We start from the raw sequence: 21,369 nt of genomic DNA, 5'->3' as shown, positions 1-21,369 counted from the left end.
TTGCGTGGATTTCCTCCCACTCTACAAAGACGTACTGATAGGAAAAAAAAATGTACATTGTGATCTCTATATGGGGCTCACAATCTACATTAAATAAATAAAAATGTATTCAGTTTTCTGCTACCAAAGTGCATTTGCTAAAACAAATATCCTGTGATCATTATCATAAAATACAAACCCAGCACAATTTCTAAAATTACAATTTTTTTTATTTGAACGGGGTGAACTAAAAATATATTCATTTCAAGTACATTTGAATCAGTTATAAAATAAATACAGAAAAAGGAACATGGGAAATAAAATAAGTTATACATGGTTTTACAGGCTTTATGAAATAAGTAAAGAAGGGTTCTAGCTAATACTGCTACAGTTCATGCTTTCTTTCACTCTATCTAATGTCTTTGTGCAGTTTGTTACTCATTCTTGCAACTCTAGTATTATTGTTTTTGTATTCTGTTTTTACAATGCCCTCATGAGCATGCATTACATTAAAACATATCAGGATGTAGAGATCCGTCACGCTGTATTACAGTAATGCTTGCAGTTCTAGGCAGAGAAACTAGTTTACATGATAACCCTGAGGAATGTATCTTTGTGTATAGAATGGTTTTGTTAAGTGCAATTGAGTATATGCAAAGCGTAATTATAGTTAAGGTCATTCTTGGTAACATAAAAAAATGAAATAGAAAATGCTAACATTCCTGTATGAAAGTACTTGCTAGAAAACAATATATATATATATATTTATTTGCAAGTGTTCGATGCTAGATGAACAGATCTAGCTCGCTGGCTTACCGGCTTGCTATAATTGAACGTTAACCCTTGTGCTTCTTTAGAGGTATAGTTTCATGATTCATCAGCATCAAAAGGGTTAACTTGTGCATAAGCTGAACCTACATTTTAGAACCTGCCATTGTATAATGGTGATCTTCAAACAAAGAAAAAAAAACCAAAAACATTCAGCATTACTTTGGGAAGCTACATGCTAGAAAGCTCACTTCCGTGCTCAAAAATCGCTTGCACAAACTGCGCGAAAATCCTATCCATGTAGGTCTGCTGCCTTGGCCAGATCCCCTCCAAAAAACCTATATGGCCTCCATAAGATGTAAGCACCAATGCCACATTTGGATTTTGTTTTGCACCTTCCACTGGGATTGCTGGAAAAAAATGAGAAAATCAATTATAAATCAAACATAAGTGTAGATTGTATCTTATTCTTGAAAGTCTAGTTGTCATGTGACTTCAAAGGGTACCTCCGATTATAAAACAATGTTTTATAAATGAATAGTACAGGTGAAAAGAAGAAACTTTGAAATATATTTTATTATAGAAATATATTTTATTATGCATATATTAGGCTGTTCTCCTTATCTTTATTCGGAGTGTTTATCTGTAGAATGCACACAGAAGTCTATGGAGAGGGGAGGAGGAGGCTGCTATTGGCCAGTAATTGAATACTGCCTCATTCCGTGCCGTGGTAGAGCCTTATAGTCAAAGATGTACCAGTGTCAAAAGAGCTATCTAACTTATAAAGTGTAGCACAGTATAGCAACTGTAGTTTTTTGTGTGTCACAACTTAGTTATTTGTGTGTCTTTCCCAGCAGACTCCTCCTCTCCATATACTTCTATTTGTGAGGCTGGATAAGGATATGGTTGCTATTAGAGATAAGAGTCTTGGTGAAAGAAAGGAGGAGGCCGGTGTCCACTATTGTTGGATCGGCATACATTTTTATGAAGCACTTGATATGGTTTGAAAACATTTACCAGTAGATCTGTGATTTGTATATTCTATCTTTTACTGTAGGCAGCAAAGAGTAAGTTTTCTTGTTGTCCCTGGTAACTAAAGAGGGCTTGTTTCCCATTTACCCACAGAATATGAGACCCATCACTAGCCTTCATTCCACTTCACTCCTTGTTTGCATTGAGAATGCGGTGGTGCTTGAGCATGCCCGTGGCCGCTTCATTCAAAGTCTACAGGCCTAATGAAGGAAGCCAATGACCCTGCTTAGCTATGTCAGCCAGTCCCATAGACGTTGAGTGACGCATCCCTGCTCATGCTCAGTTGCTGCCCCATTCAAACTCATGCAGTGAGGAGGAATTGGGATTTCTAAGAAAAAATAAATTAAAAAACCCCTTTAATAATACTGGAATTAATGGATCAAATCTATTTCAGTACATTGATCCAGATACCAAACAATTGCATATACATGGGCATACCTCAGGAAGGGGCACTGCTATAAACCTATAGATATATACTGAGGCTATGTACTATTCCTCTGCTAGCATATGTTTTTGTACCGCAAGACCTTGGAATCTTAAGATACCAATGGGATAGAGAAAGTATCTTATCTTTTTGTGTGCTGTTTACATGTATAAGCTCACCATGTCCAGGAGAGAAGACGTCATCTACAGCATTCAGACATAACACTGGGATCTCAATGGATTTCACCCTGTGGCATGGGCTGGCATCTGTATAATAGTGGTCATTTGTTGGATAACCAAACATTACTGAGGTAAATCTTGTGTCAAACTCTCTAATGGACTTCGCCTATAAGGTAAAGAGAAATCAGACATAGTCAAGCCCAACGTGATTGGATGTATATTGAGGATTATTTGCTGAGATCATAGTTAGAATAATATAGTTTCTCTAACATATAATAGATGGAGCCTTCACTTCTCCTGATGCATCTGTCTTAGTACATAGCTGTACCCCTCATGGAATAACAATTGGAGCATTTTTTTATATTGTGCCAATCCGCCTAGAAATTTATGAAGCAATTGACAGCTGGGTGTTACTACCTGGGGTGCGTCTGTACCCGTATATAGTAAGTGGCATGGTAACACCCAGATATCAACTTATTCCTAAATATTCAGGAGTAGTAATAGAGGAATGGTATAAAGCAGAGTTGTAAGAAAAGATGCTCCACAATTGTTAAGCCGGGGCCTCATGGAAACTCTGCAATTTGCCCGCGGGGGATACGCATACGGAAAAATCGCAGCGTTTTACAGTACAAAGTGGATGGGATTCATGCGAATCTCCTACCCACTTTGCGGTAAACACTGCGGTGTGGACACGCAGCGATTTCCAACACATTAGTGGTTTTGGAAATCACAGCATGTCTCGTATATCTATGGAAATGACAACAGTTCCCCGTAGATAAATTGTAACAAAAAGTCAGCAGAGGAAAACTCAGCGAACTTTCTGTTTAAAGTGCTGCGGGAAGAACCACGATGCGTTCTCACTGCGGTTTTTCCCACAGCTCTTTATTGCTGCGGGACGTCCCGTGGGGCCTTAGCCTTACTTCATGTGTTTACTAAAAGACACAAGTCAGGAGTGATATCAGCTCTTCTGTCATCCCAAACCCGAACCTCTATGATAGATGGCTGTGTACTGAAATGAATGAACAGTGAAGAGAGGTAAGGTGGAGGGGAAGCCATATTACTCTACTCTTCAGCAGGGCGAGACTAGCCTAGCAGGTCTGTCGAGATGGAGTGGGGACCTATTTTGGGCTGAGTCGGATTTGGAGTTGGAATAAAGTTATTAATTTTGGCTTCAAACTAAAATGATGAATTATTTTTAAATATATTATAACATTTTTAATATTGTATCATTAAATAGATGCATATTTAATTGCACAGGAATTCAGTCAATGGTTTTTCATGAATTAGTTAAGCTTTATGACTTCTGACTAACCATGGCTGTCCGCCATTTATGAAGGAGCTGGAGTCAGCCCTGAATACCTCAGCACCACCATTGGGCCTAGTCAATTTTATTTCTGCTGTTTTGTCAACAAACTGTTAGCTATATCGATGATCTGTCTTGTGGGTAAAAGTATAACATGAATAGAGTATTGTTTTGGATAGAGAGAGGATGGGAGTCCACAAAAGCCAAGGACCCCCAGGCCAATAAAGTGCCAGGACACTTGCCCCAACTAATAACATTACTCTCCAAAAAAAAAATCAAGTGTACAATGGGCTCAATGGAATCAGCAAATCATAAGTGGCAATCCTCTGATAATCCTCTCATCTTTGGTAGTTTATAAATTACTTTCTGAAGTGCTGCAAATCTGTCAAGCAGTGCTGTAGTATAAAGCATGGTAGAGGCCCGGACCAGTCCTCTGAGGTTCTGATGAAATGCGAAGCAGATTACACACTACAGTGACTATTCGGCTGTACCTGGACTGTCAAAGCTGCACTTAAAGCTACACTTGTCTGAATTAAAGGGGTGGCCTTATCAAGCCAACTCCTTTCTATAGAGATTATTAAGGCAAATAAACATTATAGAAGGGGAGCTAGAACAGGGACTTGATCTGAAGGAGCAGCTCTCACTCCTGAACCTCTGAGATGTCCTTGGAATTTAAAAGCTGCAATTTATCTGAATTACAACCTATAAGTATAAAATTACTCTACAGCAGCTGGCTGGGGGTGAGGGGAGCGGGACCTGAAATAATCGCGGTATCAAAATATAGTGAAGCTGAGAGATCATGATATATTATTAGCACTGATTTCTGGCCCCGGCTTCTCTGATAATGAACTACAGAATGCAACTTTATTCTTATAGAAAACATGCCTCCATTATACATTAATAGTTTATAGTTTATTTTGAAGCTTTTGGTAAAAACATTGCAATCACTATTGTTTCTGCAGCAATAGCACTATTGTACTAAATGGAGTCCAGATAATGACATTTTAATGATGATCAGATTGATTTTTAATAGGAAAATATTCAGTATAAAGCTGGTTATATATATCAGATAATGGTTGACAGGATCTATTGTACTTGCTGTTCCCTTAAAACTGTTGTCAATGGAAAAGCACCTGCTGTATTTAGCATACATGATCAAACAGGACCACACGTGAAGTATAACAAGCACAACATCCACCAAACCTGAAAGAACAAAATGTGCAGCATACCAACATATTCTCCCCATATCTAGACTTGGTCAACTAAAACTTTAAAACATGTATACAAGATAAAGCTGTTTATACTTAGTGCGTAGTATGGGTGCATATGTGACAAAGTTGGATGTGTAATATGCACTCATAAGCATGGTATGTCATCAAACAATGCTAGAATACAGCATGTGATAGGTATATAAAATTGGAGACACATGGACATACAATATGTATGTATTTGTAACATGCTTTCCCAAAGTAAAATACTGTAGTAACAATAATAACTTATCAAGCTTGTCACTACTGAACTAGACATCCGGCCACCAGCTTTTGCAAAGTACAACAACCACACAACCCACCAAACCTACAGAGGTCAAGTGTGCTGAATATACCGGTACACCACAGATCTACGTTTCTTATACTTCCAGCCTTAAAAATGACACAAATGATATCCATGCATAGCCATCAATAGGGTCTTTATGAGAGCAGTGGTGAAGCATTGGCTAGTTGGTGGTAAGAGTTCTTAGTGAGGTTGTGCTTGGACAAGTGTCAGCTATCTGATCCTATATAGCTAGAGTACATGCATAAAATCCAATCAACCTGTATTAATGCTCTTTCTAAATTTATGCTTCTTTCTTATACTGTGTTCTTTATTAATAGTGCAAAGATGTGGCTATTCTGCCTTTTGTTCTCATAAACGCATAACTGTATTTGGGTGTAGTGTTTATGGTGTTAAAGGGGTTGAGCAGGAATTTTTAATGCTCTAACCTTAGAATAGACCACAATTATATCATCATTGAGGGGCCAACAGTTGGCACCTGCACAAATCATCTGTTTGGGGCCCTTTCTGATGCCCATTCTATACAATACACAGAGCTGGAAGGAGTTGACTCCATACCCTGTGTAGTTTTTTGCCTTCCCCTTGATCAACACTATCAGGTGTAGAGTTATAGATTGGACTTGATGGAGTAACTATGAATAGCTGCTGCTCCACTGATTCCAGCATAGTTGGAATTGTCTCTCTAGCCTTCACCACTCCTGAGCAACAAGTACAGGTAGTTTTGATGCATGATGTGCTATTTAAGATCTGTAAAGACGGAAGAGAAGTGTCAAACAGGGTGTGTTTGTGTGGTTCAGAGCTCCAAGCAGAGGCAGCCAGGGTCAGAGTTCAGAATCACACACTTTGTATTCTCCTGCCTGACACCGCTCTTGTGACAGTACAGAGCACATTAGGCATCAAAACTAACAGCACTGACTGCTCAGGAAAGGTGGGGGCTAAAAAAAAAATTCCAACCATTCAAGAATCAGTTGAATGGCACCTATTAACTGATTTACAGAACTTGACTTGTTGGAGGAGATGAAAGGTCTTCTTTAAGTGTGTACTATTTATCTACAACGCAGCCCTATAATAATAGAGTTATAGTTTCTAGTGATACTATTTTGGGGTATATAGAGTTACAGATGAATATCTTATTTATTACCATGACTTTGCAATAAGCATGATAAGCATTTGATAAGATGTGTAGCATCACTTGTCTTCTTATAAAGTAAAAGTGAATAAAACTGGGTGACAGTAGTGGCTGGTGTTTATATGGTGGGCTATATGCACTAATAAAATAAGTGTTCCGCTCAAAATATAGTGAGTCACTTGCTTGTCTATTCAGACATGATCAAGTCACAACCATTATATATGAGATCGGATTGTATGACTGTACCGAGTTCACATATAACAAACATACCTACCTTCATGACATAATCAATGTCAAATTGTTTTTCCAGTACACTGCGGTGCCTACAAAATAACAAATAAATGAATCTTTAATAAAGTAATATCAACTAATTTGCCTTTTAATGTATAAAGTGGATAATACACAGGGGTCGCCATCTGTTCTGCAACCTGTATTGTACAGAGCAGCCACAATATTAGATCTGTGCAAACAAATGCTCTATACACTCAGATATGGTCATTAAGCATAATCACATATGGTGTGTATCTTTATTATGTGTAGTATTTTATTATGTGTTTAATTATAAGAATTATCTTATTTTACCAGTGAGCATCAAAGAACAAACATAACACTGCAGTAAAATAACAACATGCATAAACAGTTCATTAAAGGGATAGGAAACATTGTGACATTAAAGATAAGATGATAAAGAAAAAACTGTTACAGAGTTGTCTGAAATTAGAAAAAAGTAAATGCTTTTTTTTCTGTTTTATGAAATAGCAGCCCTCTTGTTCATGGGCGCTATATGGTATTGCAGATCACACTTATTCAAGTCAATGGGGCTGCAGTACTAGATACATCCCAAAAATAACATAACATCAAGGATATATACACTGATGAGCAAAAGGGTAACAATGTTTGAACTTTTGACTTTCAGGCTCCATATCTCACCATCCACTATAGCTTTGAACGTGAGACTACCATCACGATATAAACAATCATCTTGGCTATCTCATACATAAATTTGACTTGTAACTATTCAGCATATGATTATTTATGCAGATTCTTGTCATGTAACTGCATTGTTACTGTTTTGCTCCAGGCGGTGGAAAAATCTTTTTCTTCTTGTATGCTATAAATTACAACCTGTTCTCACATTCCCTTATAGCTTAGAGTGTTATAAGGTTGATTCCCAAGCAAAAGGTCACTGGTTCAATTTGAAGATCAGACATGAAGATTTCTCATAAAAAGAGAAACAGCATCATCCATCATCGATAGCGGTCCCTTGGCTATGAAAATTGCCAAACGGCATCACGTAAGTGCCATGATAGTTTAAGGAATACAAAATGAAGCCTGTCCATCCATTTAAAAACAGAGTTGGATGTCCAGGCAAAATATCGGCGTCAACGAATTGGCTCATCACCATGTCTATCAGTTCTGTCTTGACAAACACGGCATTGGAGGTGGCTCATATGCTTCATAATAGTGAGATCACAGATGTCCACATAAGCTCTATGTAACGTACGTACATAGGGCTGGAATGGTGGCCTGAATAAAGGTGAAGAAGCCTCAAGTTCAATATCAATGTCCTAAGAATCGTTGGCTTGAGTTTGCAAAAAGCACAAAATGTGTACAGTAAAAGATTGGAATCGGGTGATTAGGAGCAATGAGATAAAAGTCAATAGACCGGGCTCTGATGGGTGCAAATGGGTCTGGAAGAAACGAGGGAAAAAGGGGCTAAAGGATCGAGAATTTGAAGGAACTGTCATGTTTGGTAGAGGAAGTGTGATGATATGGGGTGGTTTCACAGCCAAAGGCCTTGGATATTTCACCAGGATTGATGGCGGTCTCAGTGATGAGTTATATGAGCGTATCGTGCAAGATGAGTTACTTCATACACTCAAGTACTACGGGTATGAAAGAGACGCCATAATGTTTCAACAGGAAAATGACCTGAAGCATACGTCAAGATTAGCAAAGAAATGATTCAGTAACAATGAAGTAGTGGTACTGGATAAGTCCCCAGACCTCAACCCAATCGAACACTTATAGGTAGAGTTGAAGTAAAAGTTGTATTTGTACCCAAGTAAGTCGATCAGTATGCATCAGCATTGGCAATTTGTAGAAGAGACCTGGGATCAGCTTTCAATCAATACATGCTTGAATGTGATCGAGAGCATGCCCAGAAGGATTCAGGTAGTGTTGAAAGCCGAAGGAGGATTTACAAAATAATAAAAATTAAAATTTTGATTTTTAGGAGCAAAACAGTAACAATGCAGATACATGACAAGAATATGCATAATTTATCATATGCTAAATAGTAGCAAGTCAGATTTATGTATGAGATAGCCAAGATGATTTTCTATAAAATGATGGTAGTCTCTTGGATGGTGACATATGGAACCTGAAAGGAAAAAGTTCAATACATTGTTAACCTTCTCCTTGTCAGTGTAAGTTTGGATAAAGTCACAAGTCTATCACATCCAACCTATAAACTTTGCAAGTTGATACAGGGGAAGGCAAAAAAAAAAAAAAAAAACACATGCCAATTTGCCCCATCAAATGAAAACATTTCTTCCCAACTCCAAGTATAGCAATTGGACTAAATCTTTAGATCAACTTCCCATCTCAAAAATCTCTAGCTCCCATAATCTAAGATATTCTTATTTTCAAGAATGCCATCCAGGCCCATCCTGAACATACATATAAGTTATCAGTCATCACCAAATCACATGGCAGTGAGTTCCATCACTCACACCATAAAAGCAATGGCCTAGAGCTACAGAGATAGCAAGCTTTAAATAGTATAAGAGGGCATATATTTACCCTGTCAGACAATTGCCAGTTACACATGCAATCTACATAAAACATTTTCTGACTTAAAGTGACATACACCTTAAAAAGCTGTGTGCCAAAAGCTAGTTTAGCGGACAACCAATTCTCCTGACACATGCATCTTCAGTTCGGCTGAGCATGAATGTTTTCTCAATAGGGAGTGGGGAGTAAGTTTTCTCCTATTGTGCAGTTGCCATAACCCCATACACTTAAGATACCAAACTGGAAGGTTCTACCAACTTGCATGTATATATATATATATACACAGTCCAGTCATATTAATGTGACCACCGCCTACCTTTGATGTCAGCGTTAAATAACCAATCGCAAAAGGCACGTGCCATCAGTCATCTGGGTGCACTCATCATTGTGGAAGGCACGATGGATCAACACAAGTATGCATCTATCCTTGCGGACCATGTTCACCCCTACATGCGAATTGTTTTTCCTCAGGATGATGGCATCTACCAGCAGGACAATGCGACGTCATAAAGCTCGCAGTGTACGTGTGTGGTTTAACGAGCACCAGAATGAGTTTACCGTACTCCATTGGCCTGCAAATTCCCCTTGACTTGTACCCAATCGAGAATCTGTGGGACCACCTCAATCGGGTTTTTCGCGCCATGGGATGCTCAACCGCGTAACCTAGCGCAGCTGGCTATGGCACTGAAGTCGGCATGGCTCAACATCCCAGTGAACATCATCACAACATCCCCTTTCTTCCTGTACGTCTTGCAGCGGTCCGCTCTACGAAAGGGGGTTATTCTGGATTTTGACAGGTGGGCACATTAATGTGACCGGACTGTGTGTATATACCATCAACTCCAACTTCACTTCTCCACAGCCCACCTCCTTCAGAACTGCCTGGCAGCCAAGATAAGTCAGAAGCAGTAAAGCTTCATGAAAAAGCTAGTGATTATATTCCTATGAAAGTAAAGATAGAGCAAACTATGCATCTAATTAATTACACAATATTGATAATTGCATAATATATTATACAGTAATTACTTATTTTAATTTGAAGCCATAATCTGTAACTTTTAGCTGACTCCGACTCCACCTAAACTGGCCCCAACTCCACAGTCCTGTGTATAGGAATCTTCACAAGAAGCTCAGTGTTTTTACAAATTTACTCAACTTTTTCTGTACATCATATGTATATGGAAGCAGTAACATGGTGATCAAAAGTGAACAAATGTCTAACATCAATGGAAAGTGAACACCAAGGATGGTTGAAGCAGTTGAGGCTCACCTCATAATTGATGCTTGGAGACACGTCGTTAGATAGTAATTAAAGAGTATCCAATTAAGAGGTTTCTCAAGGAGAGTTGCAGATTCAAATACTTCCCAACCAGCAGAGAACACAGCCGCGCCCAGGAGTGGGGTCTGACGCCCAGTTTTTCCTAAGTAGTTCAGCAGTAACATTCTATAAATACATTTAAAAGGGAGGATTACTTATACTGAAGCTAGAAAGAGAAGATATACAGCAAGATTAGATTTAGCAATGGCACCTGCTTGTCAACAGCAATTACCAAGCCTCAACTGGAACATATCAAGAATGTTTTCCCCTAAACCTAGAACTAGTCTTTTTTTAGTAGCCTACATAGGAAAATAATCAGTGTTATAAACAACTTTGCATAAATGGTGAATACAGGAAAATTATAATATACCTTATTAAAGAAATATATTTTCTTCCCCACCTTTCAAACTGAGTTACTTTCTACATTTTAGTCTATGAAGAGTGGAGGAAAATGAGAGGAGGTTGCTAGAAAAACACTAAAATAATTTGTGCTGGTACAATCTGCTCCTCTGTTCTCTTTTAACACTGCTAGGTTGTAGGTTATAGGCTACCTGTGCACAGAATGAGGCAATAAATCAATTAACTAGCCAGCAGCAGCCTTCTGCTCCATCCCTCCCTTCTCCATAGAGGTCTGTGTGTGAGGTTGAATATGGAGATGTATCTTATGTAAACAAGCGATCACATTGTCGATGACAAGGATACCTTAATAAGTAGAGAAGAAAACAGAGCTTAGTAAAATATGTTTAATTTATATAATTTACGAACACTTTTTTTTTTTATAATTGGAGGTATACTTTAATGCACATAGAGGTAGCTACCCTACTTTTCCCAGAGTTCTTGCATATAAACTTAAGTTGTAATATAGTAACATACAGTAGTTGATAAGGATAAAAAAGTCACAGTCACTTCATCCTACTGTGTTAATCCAGAGGAAAGCAAAAACCCCTATTAAGGTAAAATATTAGGGTAAAACGCCTTCCTGACTTCAATGCAGCACTCTTAATAAATACTTACATCTAAATCTCATCTTCAGGAATTCTGTATAAATAAATTTGTTTTCAATAAAGACATCCAGACCCCTTTTCAACACGTTCATTGAGTCTTATTCCCCTTCTTCACCGCTTTCATCTCGTCTTTCCAATAGCCCTAAACAATTCTTTAATACCTTTCACTCATTCCTTACACCAAAGGTACAGGCATCTGTCACAAGCCTCGGTGTTCAAGGTATGACCACGTACTTTAAAGACAAAAGTGACAACTTTTGTCAGAAAATAACCTAATCCCCAAAGAGTATCTGTCCCCTTCCCTTCCTTGCTCCTCCTTGTGAATTCTCATCATCTTAGCTTCTTTCTTTTTCTCGCCCTACTACTTGCAGAAGTGATCCTATTCCGTCATGCCTTCACCAGTCTTTGTCCCCTGCTGTTACAGCTCACCTTACTAAAAATTTTAACCTCTCTTTCTCTTCTGAAATATTTTTCTTCTGCTTCAAACATGCTGTTATAACCCCCTACTGAAAAACCTTCCCTTGACCCATCCTGTGCTGCTATCGACTCATCTCTAACCTCTCCTTCATCTCTAAACTCCTGGAGCACTTGGTGTATTCCCGCCTGATCCGCTATCTCTGTGCTAACTCTCTTCTGGACTCCTTACAATAAGGTTTTTGCACAGTACACTATAGAAACAATTCTTACAAAAATAATCTCCTGGTGGCTAAATCTAAAGGGAACTATTCACTACTTCTTCTTGATCTCTCAGCAGCATTTGACACTGTAGACCACCAACTCCTCCTTACTATGCTCCGCTCTATTGGCCCCAGGGGCACCACTCTCTTGGTTTTCTTCCTGACCTTTCATGTAGTGTATCATGCGCTGCTGCTATTTCTTCTCCTCTTCCTCTTGCTGCTGGGGTTCCTCAGGGCTCGGTCCTAGGCCCCCTCGTCTACACAGCCCCTATTGAACAAACCATCACCAGATTTGGCTTCCAACCATCTTTATGTTGATGACACCCAGCTATATACCTCATCCTGTGACATCACCCCTGCAGTACTACAGAAAACCAATGACTTTCTCTATGCTGTCTCTAACAACATGTCTTCTCTTTATCTGAAATTGAATTTTTCAAAAACTGAACTTCTTGTATTCCATCATCTACTAACCGCTGCCTTGGGGTTGTGTTCGATTCCGATCTCACCTTCACCCCACATATTCAAACACTTGCACGCCCTTGTCACCTGCACCTCAAAAATATCTCCAGAATCTGCCCTTTTCTCACTGTGGGGACATTAAAAACCTTAATTGTCATTCTGAATCACTCTTGTCTTGACCTCTGTATTTTTCACTTTATAAGACGCACTTTTAATTCCATCCAAAGTGGGGGGAAAAAGTGAGTGAACGTGCTGAAATTCAAGGCTGCTGGCACTATTACAGGATCGCTACCCATAAACCGTTATACTATGGCGTCTCTCCAGACCCCACGGTAATTTGTGCAGGCCCATGGATGGCAATTAAACATACTAAAAAGTCTCACCTGTCCTGGACTCCGGCCCCAGTTCTCCGGCCTCTTCTGGTCACAGAGATGTCTCTTAATGATGTCAGACACCGTTAAGGATTTGGCCTGGCAGGTTATGCTGTTGTCATTTTGCGTCGTGATGTCTCTGTGACCAGAAGAGTCTGGAAGATTGGCGCCAGAGCTCAGGAGATTTGGGACACTATGGGACATTATACTGTGTGGAGGGGCTACTGTGAGATATACTATGCATGAGAACCTAGTGCGAAACATTCTATTATGTGGAGAGGCCACTACTGGGCATTCTACTGTGTGGAGGAGTTACTATGGGATATTATACTGTGTGGAGGGGACACTATGGGACATTATATTGTGTGGAGGCCACTATGAGACATTCTGTATGGAGACCTCTATGGGACTTTATAGTGTATGGGGGCCACCATGAGGCATACTGTGCGTAAAGGGCCTACTGTGAGACATTATACTGTGTGGAGAGGCCACTATTGGGCATTATACTGTGTGGAGGAGTTACTATGGAACATTATACTGTGTGGAGGAGTTACTGTCGGACATTATATTGCGCGGAGGATCCACTATGGGACATTATATTGTGTGGAGGCCACTATGAGATATTATTCTGTATGGACACCTCTATGGGACATTATAGTGTATGGGGACACCATGAGACATTATACTGTGCATAAAGGGCCTACTGTGAGACATTATACTGTGTGGATAGGCCACTATGAGACATTATACGGTGGGCACTATGAGACATTATTCTTAAAGAGGTTGTCCAAGAATTGGTTCAAAATATACTTTTTTCCGATTTTACTCCTCTAAAAACTATGTACATCATATCATCAGGTGCGTCCTACAAAGCGCAAAATATGGTAATTGCTCTTCCTTTTACTAAACTCTCCCCTCTACAATCTGTCCTGAATGCAGCCGCTAGACTCATCTTTCTGTCAAACCAGTACCCAGAAGCATCTATATCTTATATCACAAATGTTCTGAACGAACGTGTAAAAATTCCTACAGACACACTAGCATGGAAAGCGTTTCTAGAATATTACTGTAGCTTCATATTTAGAGGGGCATCAAATAGAGCAAAGTTTAATTTGACACTTAACACAATAACTACACTGTGATACAGAACTCTACCTCCACTCCAACGGTTTTGCAGCAAGTTATCTTTGACAAGTTAAACTTTGCTACATCTTCAAATCAGAACATGTTGTGTTCCCCCAGAGAACAAAATCATAAGTCGTATTAGTCCTGGATCAATAACAGCTTACAGCCAAATGACAACACTAAGAGATAAAAGCAGAGAAACTGAGACTAAAGACATAAATGTATAACTGGGAGACTGGAGTATTTGTCTCTAATAGGCAGTCTGTTCCCTGAGACAGTAAGCACTTGAGTATCGCTGAAATCCACTGCCTGGGGGAGAGGGATGTAGTGGGAGTACGATTACAAAGAAACTGGCTCTAGCCCAAAGTTCTCCGGGAAATCAGGCAACATTATGTTTCTGTGCTGCCGAATTCTTTATTCAATATAATTACAAGAAACAAAAAGCAATAATCTTCAAATGAACGCAGTAAAATTAAAAACCAATGTTACACAAACATGACATTTTCATCTAGGATTCCTCATTTCTCTCTCAATGTTGTCCTCCTGTCTATATCTGTCAATCCAATGATATCATATCCAGTACCAGTGATCAGGGTTTAGTCTCCTAGCTAGAGTGGTCACCGACTATGATTCACATATGGACCTGGGAGACGACAGGGCAGGGAGCTCCAACCATGGAAGATGGTGCCACGTTCTGGGCTAAGTTGAGTTGACATGTTTTTGATTCAGTATTAAAGGGGTTGTGTGCACAGAGTGGTATATTCACACTTTGTGTTCACATGTTGCATTTGCTGTGAGCTGAACAAAAATGGAACAAGACTACCTTATGACAAAGTGTGAATATACCCTTTAGACTGGTAAAGTTGTTTGGGGTGAAACTAGGCTTATTATATTGAAGTAATAGGATGTCAGGATTCTGTGTTAACTGGACCTGCTTGTTATACTATGAAATCACATTGATTGCATGGGCTGAGAAACCATGTAGAGGGAGGGGTTGTTTCTCTCACTTTCTCTAATCTGGGTTTGTAGATGCTGCAGTTAATAGTGACTGGCATATAACAGCCTGTATAGTTATATCTGTACGCCTTGCTGCTGATGAATGCTTATTCCAGTCTCAGAGTTGAAAGGCTAAGACAGGAATATCAAGTTAAGTGAATGTGAATTTAAGCAGAAGTTAAACTTTGTAATCTGGGCTATGACTAATGATATAAACTGGTTTGTTCATGCTTAGATTTTATTTTATGAAGTAAACATGGATTTTAAGCAGGATTTCCTAGGCTGGACTTCACACTAGTGTTTTTGGACTTCCATTCTTCAGGTCCACTTCCTCTGATAATCTCTTGTACATGATGACGCTAGGTTCTAACTAGCGTTTGGGTTTCTGTTCTTTGGGTCCACATCCTCTGATAATGTCTTGGACATGATGACTAGGGTTCAGCCGATCTTGACTTTTCAGGATCGATTTTAAAATCCGATTTCCGATCATTTTTCATTCGAACTCGATCTCGATCCCAATTCCGATCCCAATGCAAGTCAAAGGGATTTTTTTATTAATCGGAGATCGGATTTTAAAAGCAATCCTATTCACTATACAGCATGGAATCTAACAATTGAACGCTTTAATTGTTAGAATCCATGCTGTGTAGTGAATCTCTAAGTAGCCAGAGAATTTTTTTTTAATCCTCTGGCTACTTATTTCCCCTGGTGTCCACTTACCTTCAGAGATGGCTGCTCTGGTGTTCTTCTTCGCTTCGCTGCCGCTCCACGCTGCTCTTCTCGCCTCACTGCCCCCTGCCTCCCAGGTTAGGAGATTGTGGGTGGGTTAGGAGAGTGTGGGTGGGTACTGGGAGGGAAGACGTCACGTCTCTCCGCCCTGTACCCGCCCAAACACTCCTAAGCCACAAGCCCCGCCTTCCTAGCTCTTTAAACACTAACCTGGGAGGCGGGGCAGCGAGGCAAGAAGAGCAGCGTGGAGGGCCAGCGAGGCGAAGAACACCGGAGCAGTCATCTCTGGAGGTAAGTAGCTACTAGAGATGTTAGTTTAGTCTCCCATTAGAATGAATGGAGGCAGCAGCGCGCAGAGGGTTAAGACTGTGTGTCGGCTGCTTCCATTCATTCCTATGTATCTGCAGCGGAGCCTTCACACTGAATATACACTATATACTCAGTGTGAAGGCTAAGCAAAGCATTGTGGGAAATAGTACCGATCTCGATCCCACCTAAAAAGATTGTGTTCGGGATTCCGATCGCGATCGTGAATTTTTCTCGATTGCCGATCAGAATCCAATTTTTCCGAACACGATCGCTCAACCCTAATGATGACGCTAACTTCTCACTAGTGTTTGGGTTTCTGTTCTTCGGGCCCACATCTTCTGATAATCTCTTGGACATGATGACGCTAGGTTCTCACTAGTGTTTGGGTTTCTGTTCTTCAGGCCCACATCTTCTGATAATCTCTTGGACATGATGATGCTAGGTTCTCACTAGTGTTTGGGTTTCTGTTCTTAGGGTCCACTTTCTCTGATAATCACTTGGACACGATGAGATGATATATTTTTTTTAATCATCTGTATGAAGATTTGCATTCTGAGTGTTGGGTTCTTTAAGCAGTAAATTTATTTCTCTGCGATCATGAAAATCTACGAGTTTGGAAGTACAAATTCAGGGAATTTATCAGCCCAGTTTTCAAGCGTAGGTGGGTATAAACGTAGCACATTTTGGGCACACAGCCCTTTCTTGAGCCAAAGAGGAGTGTTCCTGAATTAATAAGACTCATTGACTCATCGCATCTTATCCAGGGCCTTGACCAAGTCTGGTGTAAGCGTCTTATCAGATCTATCAGATATATGTCAGCTGGCTCCTCAATAAATGCAGGTGGCATAATAATGACAATAAAAAAATATAACCCTACAACCTCAATTCCAAAAAAAGTTGGGTTACTGTGCAAAAGAAAACAAGACTACAATGATTTGGAAATCTCATTTGACCATATTTTATTCCCAGTAGCACACAGAAGACATATCAGAAGTTGAAAGATGAACATTTTACTATTTAATTTGAAAAGATAAATGAACTTAGAAACTGATGGCAGTGACACACCCCAAAAAAAGATGGGGTGGGGTTAGCAAGGCTGGAGAAGTAAGTGGTACTAATGAAAGCAGCTAAGGTGCGGTCTGGAGGGTGCTGGGTGCACCGTGCCGAGTTTTGCCATTTTGATCAGTGTATCTAGTACTAGTTCTCACTATTGGCTCAGAACTGCACCTGCTATCCTAACACTATGGCTTACATAACTTGAAAGACACTATCAATGCTGAGGGCGGGTTCACACCTGCGTCGGTCTCCGCTTTGCAGGTTTCCATTTTCAGCCCGAGAAACTGGACAGGAGACGGAAACCTGGCAGTCAGGGCTTGTTCATATCTGTGCCCGGGGTCCCCGAAACTGGGCAGGAAACGGAAACCTGCCAGCATTTTTCAAACCCATTCAAAGGAATGGGTTTGAAAAATGTCCGGCTGTGACTGCCGGTGAGCTTTTGTGCTCTCCGCCGCGAAACCAGTTTTTTTTAAACAGACACAAAGTCGGACATGCAGGACTTTGTGTCCAGTTTAAAAAAAACGGTTTCGCCACGGAGAGCACAAAACACTCCCTGGCGCTCAAGGCCGGACACGGTCTGACAGGTTTCTGTCTTCTGCCTGCAGAAGACAGAAACCTGAGAACGGACACCAGACGCTGGTGTGAGCCCGCCCTGAGCAGTATAGAGGTTTTAGAATAACATATGCTCCCATCCAGAGTTTCAAACAATGAGGGAAATTATTTAGTTCCACTAAGACAGTTTTCTGGCATAGAGGAATGATATTATGGTGCAAACTTGGCCAAACATGCGCCACAAGCTCTGATCCATGCCTCGCTTGCCGACAGATTCATTATATATTCACGTCAATTTTCTGGTGTGAGTTATAGTGGAAATCTATGTTAGTTTGTAACTGCAGCCAGTTTTCCATTCTGGCTTCAGCCTCTTCATAAATCTCTTGTTCCCTGCGCCAGTCAGGCTCTTTCTTAAGGCTGATATACAATAAATCTGCCCCAATGTCTTTTTCAGGGATGACCTTGCATATTTCAGCAAGACAATGCTAAACCGCATGGCTTTATAGAAGAAGAGTCCAGGTGCTGAGCTGCAGCCTGCACTCCAGACCTGTTACCAATGGAAAACTTTTGATTCATTATGCAAAAAAAATTGGTAAAGACAAAAATGGGACCACATCCAAGTTAGCCAACTAAAAGGTGGTATAAATGTAGACTAGACACTTAATATATGCCCCATTTATCATCCATTATTAGTCACTATGATAAATATGATGTGTTTACAGGCGGCCTGTCTAAGTTTGCACTGTCTACCTATCCGTAAATCTGGGCCAATATTTTTTACATTTTGGTACCATTATTTAAGTCTGCAATGCTGTATTTTTTCTTTTTACAGCTTACGTGGCATGTCATGACCCCTGCACAGAATGACCTTCCCGGAGCTGTGCCCAGGAAACTAATACTTGTGCCATGCTGCCCAGGATAATCATTTGTGGTAGGGGGAATTAAAGCTGCTTGTGTTGCAAAATCTCCTGCCTTCAGCTTTATAGGACATTAAATAACATGTCCCATCCTTTTTGCTGTCAGAGGATAGGCATATACAGCAGATTGTCTATGGATGTTGGCTGACATTGATCTAATGTGCTTGGCCAGCTTAAAGGCTATGTGCACCTTTTCAGCCAATTTCTTTTATTGCTGAGTTAAAATCATTCTGCCGTTCTGTACCTACAGACTTATGTGGCTACATGGTAGCAGACTACAAATAAACCCCATGTGTCTGATCAGTCAGACTTCCATCCCTATACAGTAAGTAGAATTTTTCAGCGCAAAACAGCTGATCATATCCATATGTAATAAAAGCAAACATATGCCATGAAATAGTGTACAGATAGAAGATTGAAAATAGATTATTAAGGATCTTACCCGCCCATGGAAACACCAGCTGCCATAAGTGGGGCTTCTGGGAATAGTGTATGCACATGCTGAATGACTGTCTCCAAATCTTCTGTATTAGCAGCACAATATGTTCTTGGTGTCTAGAAGACGAAAAATAGAAAACACAACAATAGGAATACTAGAACTGCTAGTATAGGTCCATAGTTACTGCTTGTATGTCAGCATATGTGTAAAAACATACCATAGATGTACAGATGTCAAGAATATACAGAGCAAGATTTTCCTTTAGGTATTGAAGTTAGGGTCCATTCACACGGAGGAAAATAGTGAGCAATTTGGTGTGGAATTTCAGCACTGAAAAAAAAAACTGCCATTGACTTCAATGGGAGGCTTTTTTTTCAGCGCTGAAATTCCACACCAAATTGCTCACCATTTTCCTCTGTGTGAATGGACCCTTCCTTGCCTAAAGGTGATCCTGTCAGTAGCACCCCATAAACTAACCTTTCAATTCCTATTACACATCAGAGGCCAAAGAGGGATTAAAATGATTCAAACAACCTATGGGCCATTCTAGCATGTCAGCAGATATTAATAAAGTAGTGGGTGCAACTGGTGAGAGGACATCATAATGAACCTGAAGTTTGGTGACCTGTGCCGCATGTCTATCATTGCTGCAGGAATTACCTGTGCAAGGTTTGGAAGCTGAGGATGTAGCTTGGAGAGAAACCTGCAGGTTTTTTTGCCACTTACACGCAGTTGGAAATTCTGCAGTCTATTTGTCCTGTGTGACCCTTGGCTAAAGCGACAAAATAAAAATGTCCTATGGGATCTTTGTAAATGTGTATGAGAGCTTTTGTGCAGACATTAACAGGTTAAACATAGCCTAGTTTTATTGTCATATCTAGGTATTGTACTATAAATTACATGGAGGATTCCGGAATCCGGACTTGCCGCATGCAGATCTCTAGAGACCTCCTTGTAGTGTCAGGATGCATTTCATTAGCACAATAAGACGATGTGCCCTCCAAATAGACAATCTTCAGTTCATTAGAGAGAACAGATTTCCTTGTAAGCCAACATATATTTCACCTTCATATATTTTATCACAGTACTTCACAGCCACAGGAACTCCGCAGAGAACATCTAAATTTAATATGGGATTAACACCTTGGGAGACAGACGTTAAACACAGAGCAGGCGCTTAACATACCAAGATATTTCAAGCTGATTATCGTATCTGCCGCTCTGTGGGGTTGTTTGGTGAATGGGCCTGAGCCATGTTAATAAGGATTTGCTACAGCTTGTCACAATTGTGCATTATGGTCACATCTAAAGCCAATGTGAAACAATTTATTCTCCAGGTAGAAAAAGCTTCCTAAGATTCAGAAAGCTTCATGATGCTTTGCCAGGGTAAAGCTGGTGGTTTAGTTTATAAACTAGATGACTCAGACCTGCTGCTCCGGAAAAACTGGATATGACCGCCAGACAAAATTACCTCTGATTATTATATAATTTACACAATGGCTTATGAAAAAATTCTGTAATATAAGCGTTCAGGACTCTGTTCAAACAGTCCACCGCAAGTAGCAGCATTAGGCCAGATGCAAGTCAGAAAATGACAACTATTTGCCTTCTAGGGGGAGTCGGAGAATGATATCTCTTCAGATTCATGTACATCCTTAAGATGATACAATTAAAGAGAATGTCCACCTTTTAATACATGTCATTTTTAGATCCAACATTCATGTCTTTATATATTGTATATTTATAACATTTGGAACTCCAATAGACATAGAGCCCTGTAAAGATATAGATTTGAATAGTTACTATAACCTTTCAGCAAACTTTGCAAGCAAATGTAAGAAATGTTGTAATATATCTGGTCAGGACATAAAAACAGACACAGGCTCAGATGTGCTGCTGCAGCTACCGGCGAGTATTTTACGGTCTCAATGGATTCACGGCTACTCCATTTGGCACTGTTCTATAATGTCTTCCAAACTGTCAATGCTTCTCTGTATATGAAATATAGTTACAGCGTAGCAGAATATCATCTACGTAGGAGACAGATATTTTTTACGGACTAGCTCTGGTAGAGTTAAAAGCTGCTAAAAATACCAAACACAAGTCACAGAATGCCAAGAAATAGAGTTATTCCTAATGTACATACATACAGTACATGACAGCTATATGAAAATACGGGTATGTATTAAGCCATAGTGATCTGGATGACTACAACCATAACTAGAGAGAGTGTAGCAGCATATTGTATATTGT

General features: G+C 39.9%; 1 protein-coding gene across 2 annotated transcripts in view; it reads right to left on the bottom strand.

Annotated features, from left to right (window-relative positions):
• Positions 1-226: 226 nt before the first annotated feature.
• Positions 227-21,369, bottom strand: part of ABHD3 (abhydrolase domain containing 3, phospholipase) — a 44,146-nt gene continuing 23,003 nt past the window's right edge. The window contains exons 5-10 of one of the 2 annotated variants that reach the window (XM_075270621.1): positions 19,120-19,232; positions 10,432-10,605; positions 6,640-6,688; positions 2,383-2,548; positions 985-1,157; positions 227-611 (exon numbers count right to left, since the gene is read on the bottom strand). In XM_075270621.1, the coding sequence (XP_075126722.1) occupies positions 489-611; positions 985-1,157; positions 2,383-2,548; positions 6,640-6,688; positions 10,432-10,605; positions 19,120-19,232 (798 nt within the window). In that variant the 3' untranslated portion in view covers positions 227-488. Of the gene's footprint in view, positions 1,158-2,382; positions 2,549-6,639; positions 6,689-10,431; positions 10,606-19,119; positions 19,233-21,369 lie in introns of both variants that reach the window. The other variant, XM_075270620.1, reaches the window with a different exon arrangement.

Source organism: Leptodactylus fuscus, chromosome 4 (genome assembly GCF_031893055.1).
Source record: "Leptodactylus fuscus isolate aLepFus1 chromosome 4, aLepFus1.hap2, whole genome shotgun sequence".
NCBI classification, from domain to species: domain Eukaryota; kingdom Metazoa; phylum Chordata; class Amphibia; order Anura; family Leptodactylidae; genus Leptodactylus; species Leptodactylus fuscus.
This window is presented reverse-complemented; position numbering and strand designations above follow the sequence as displayed.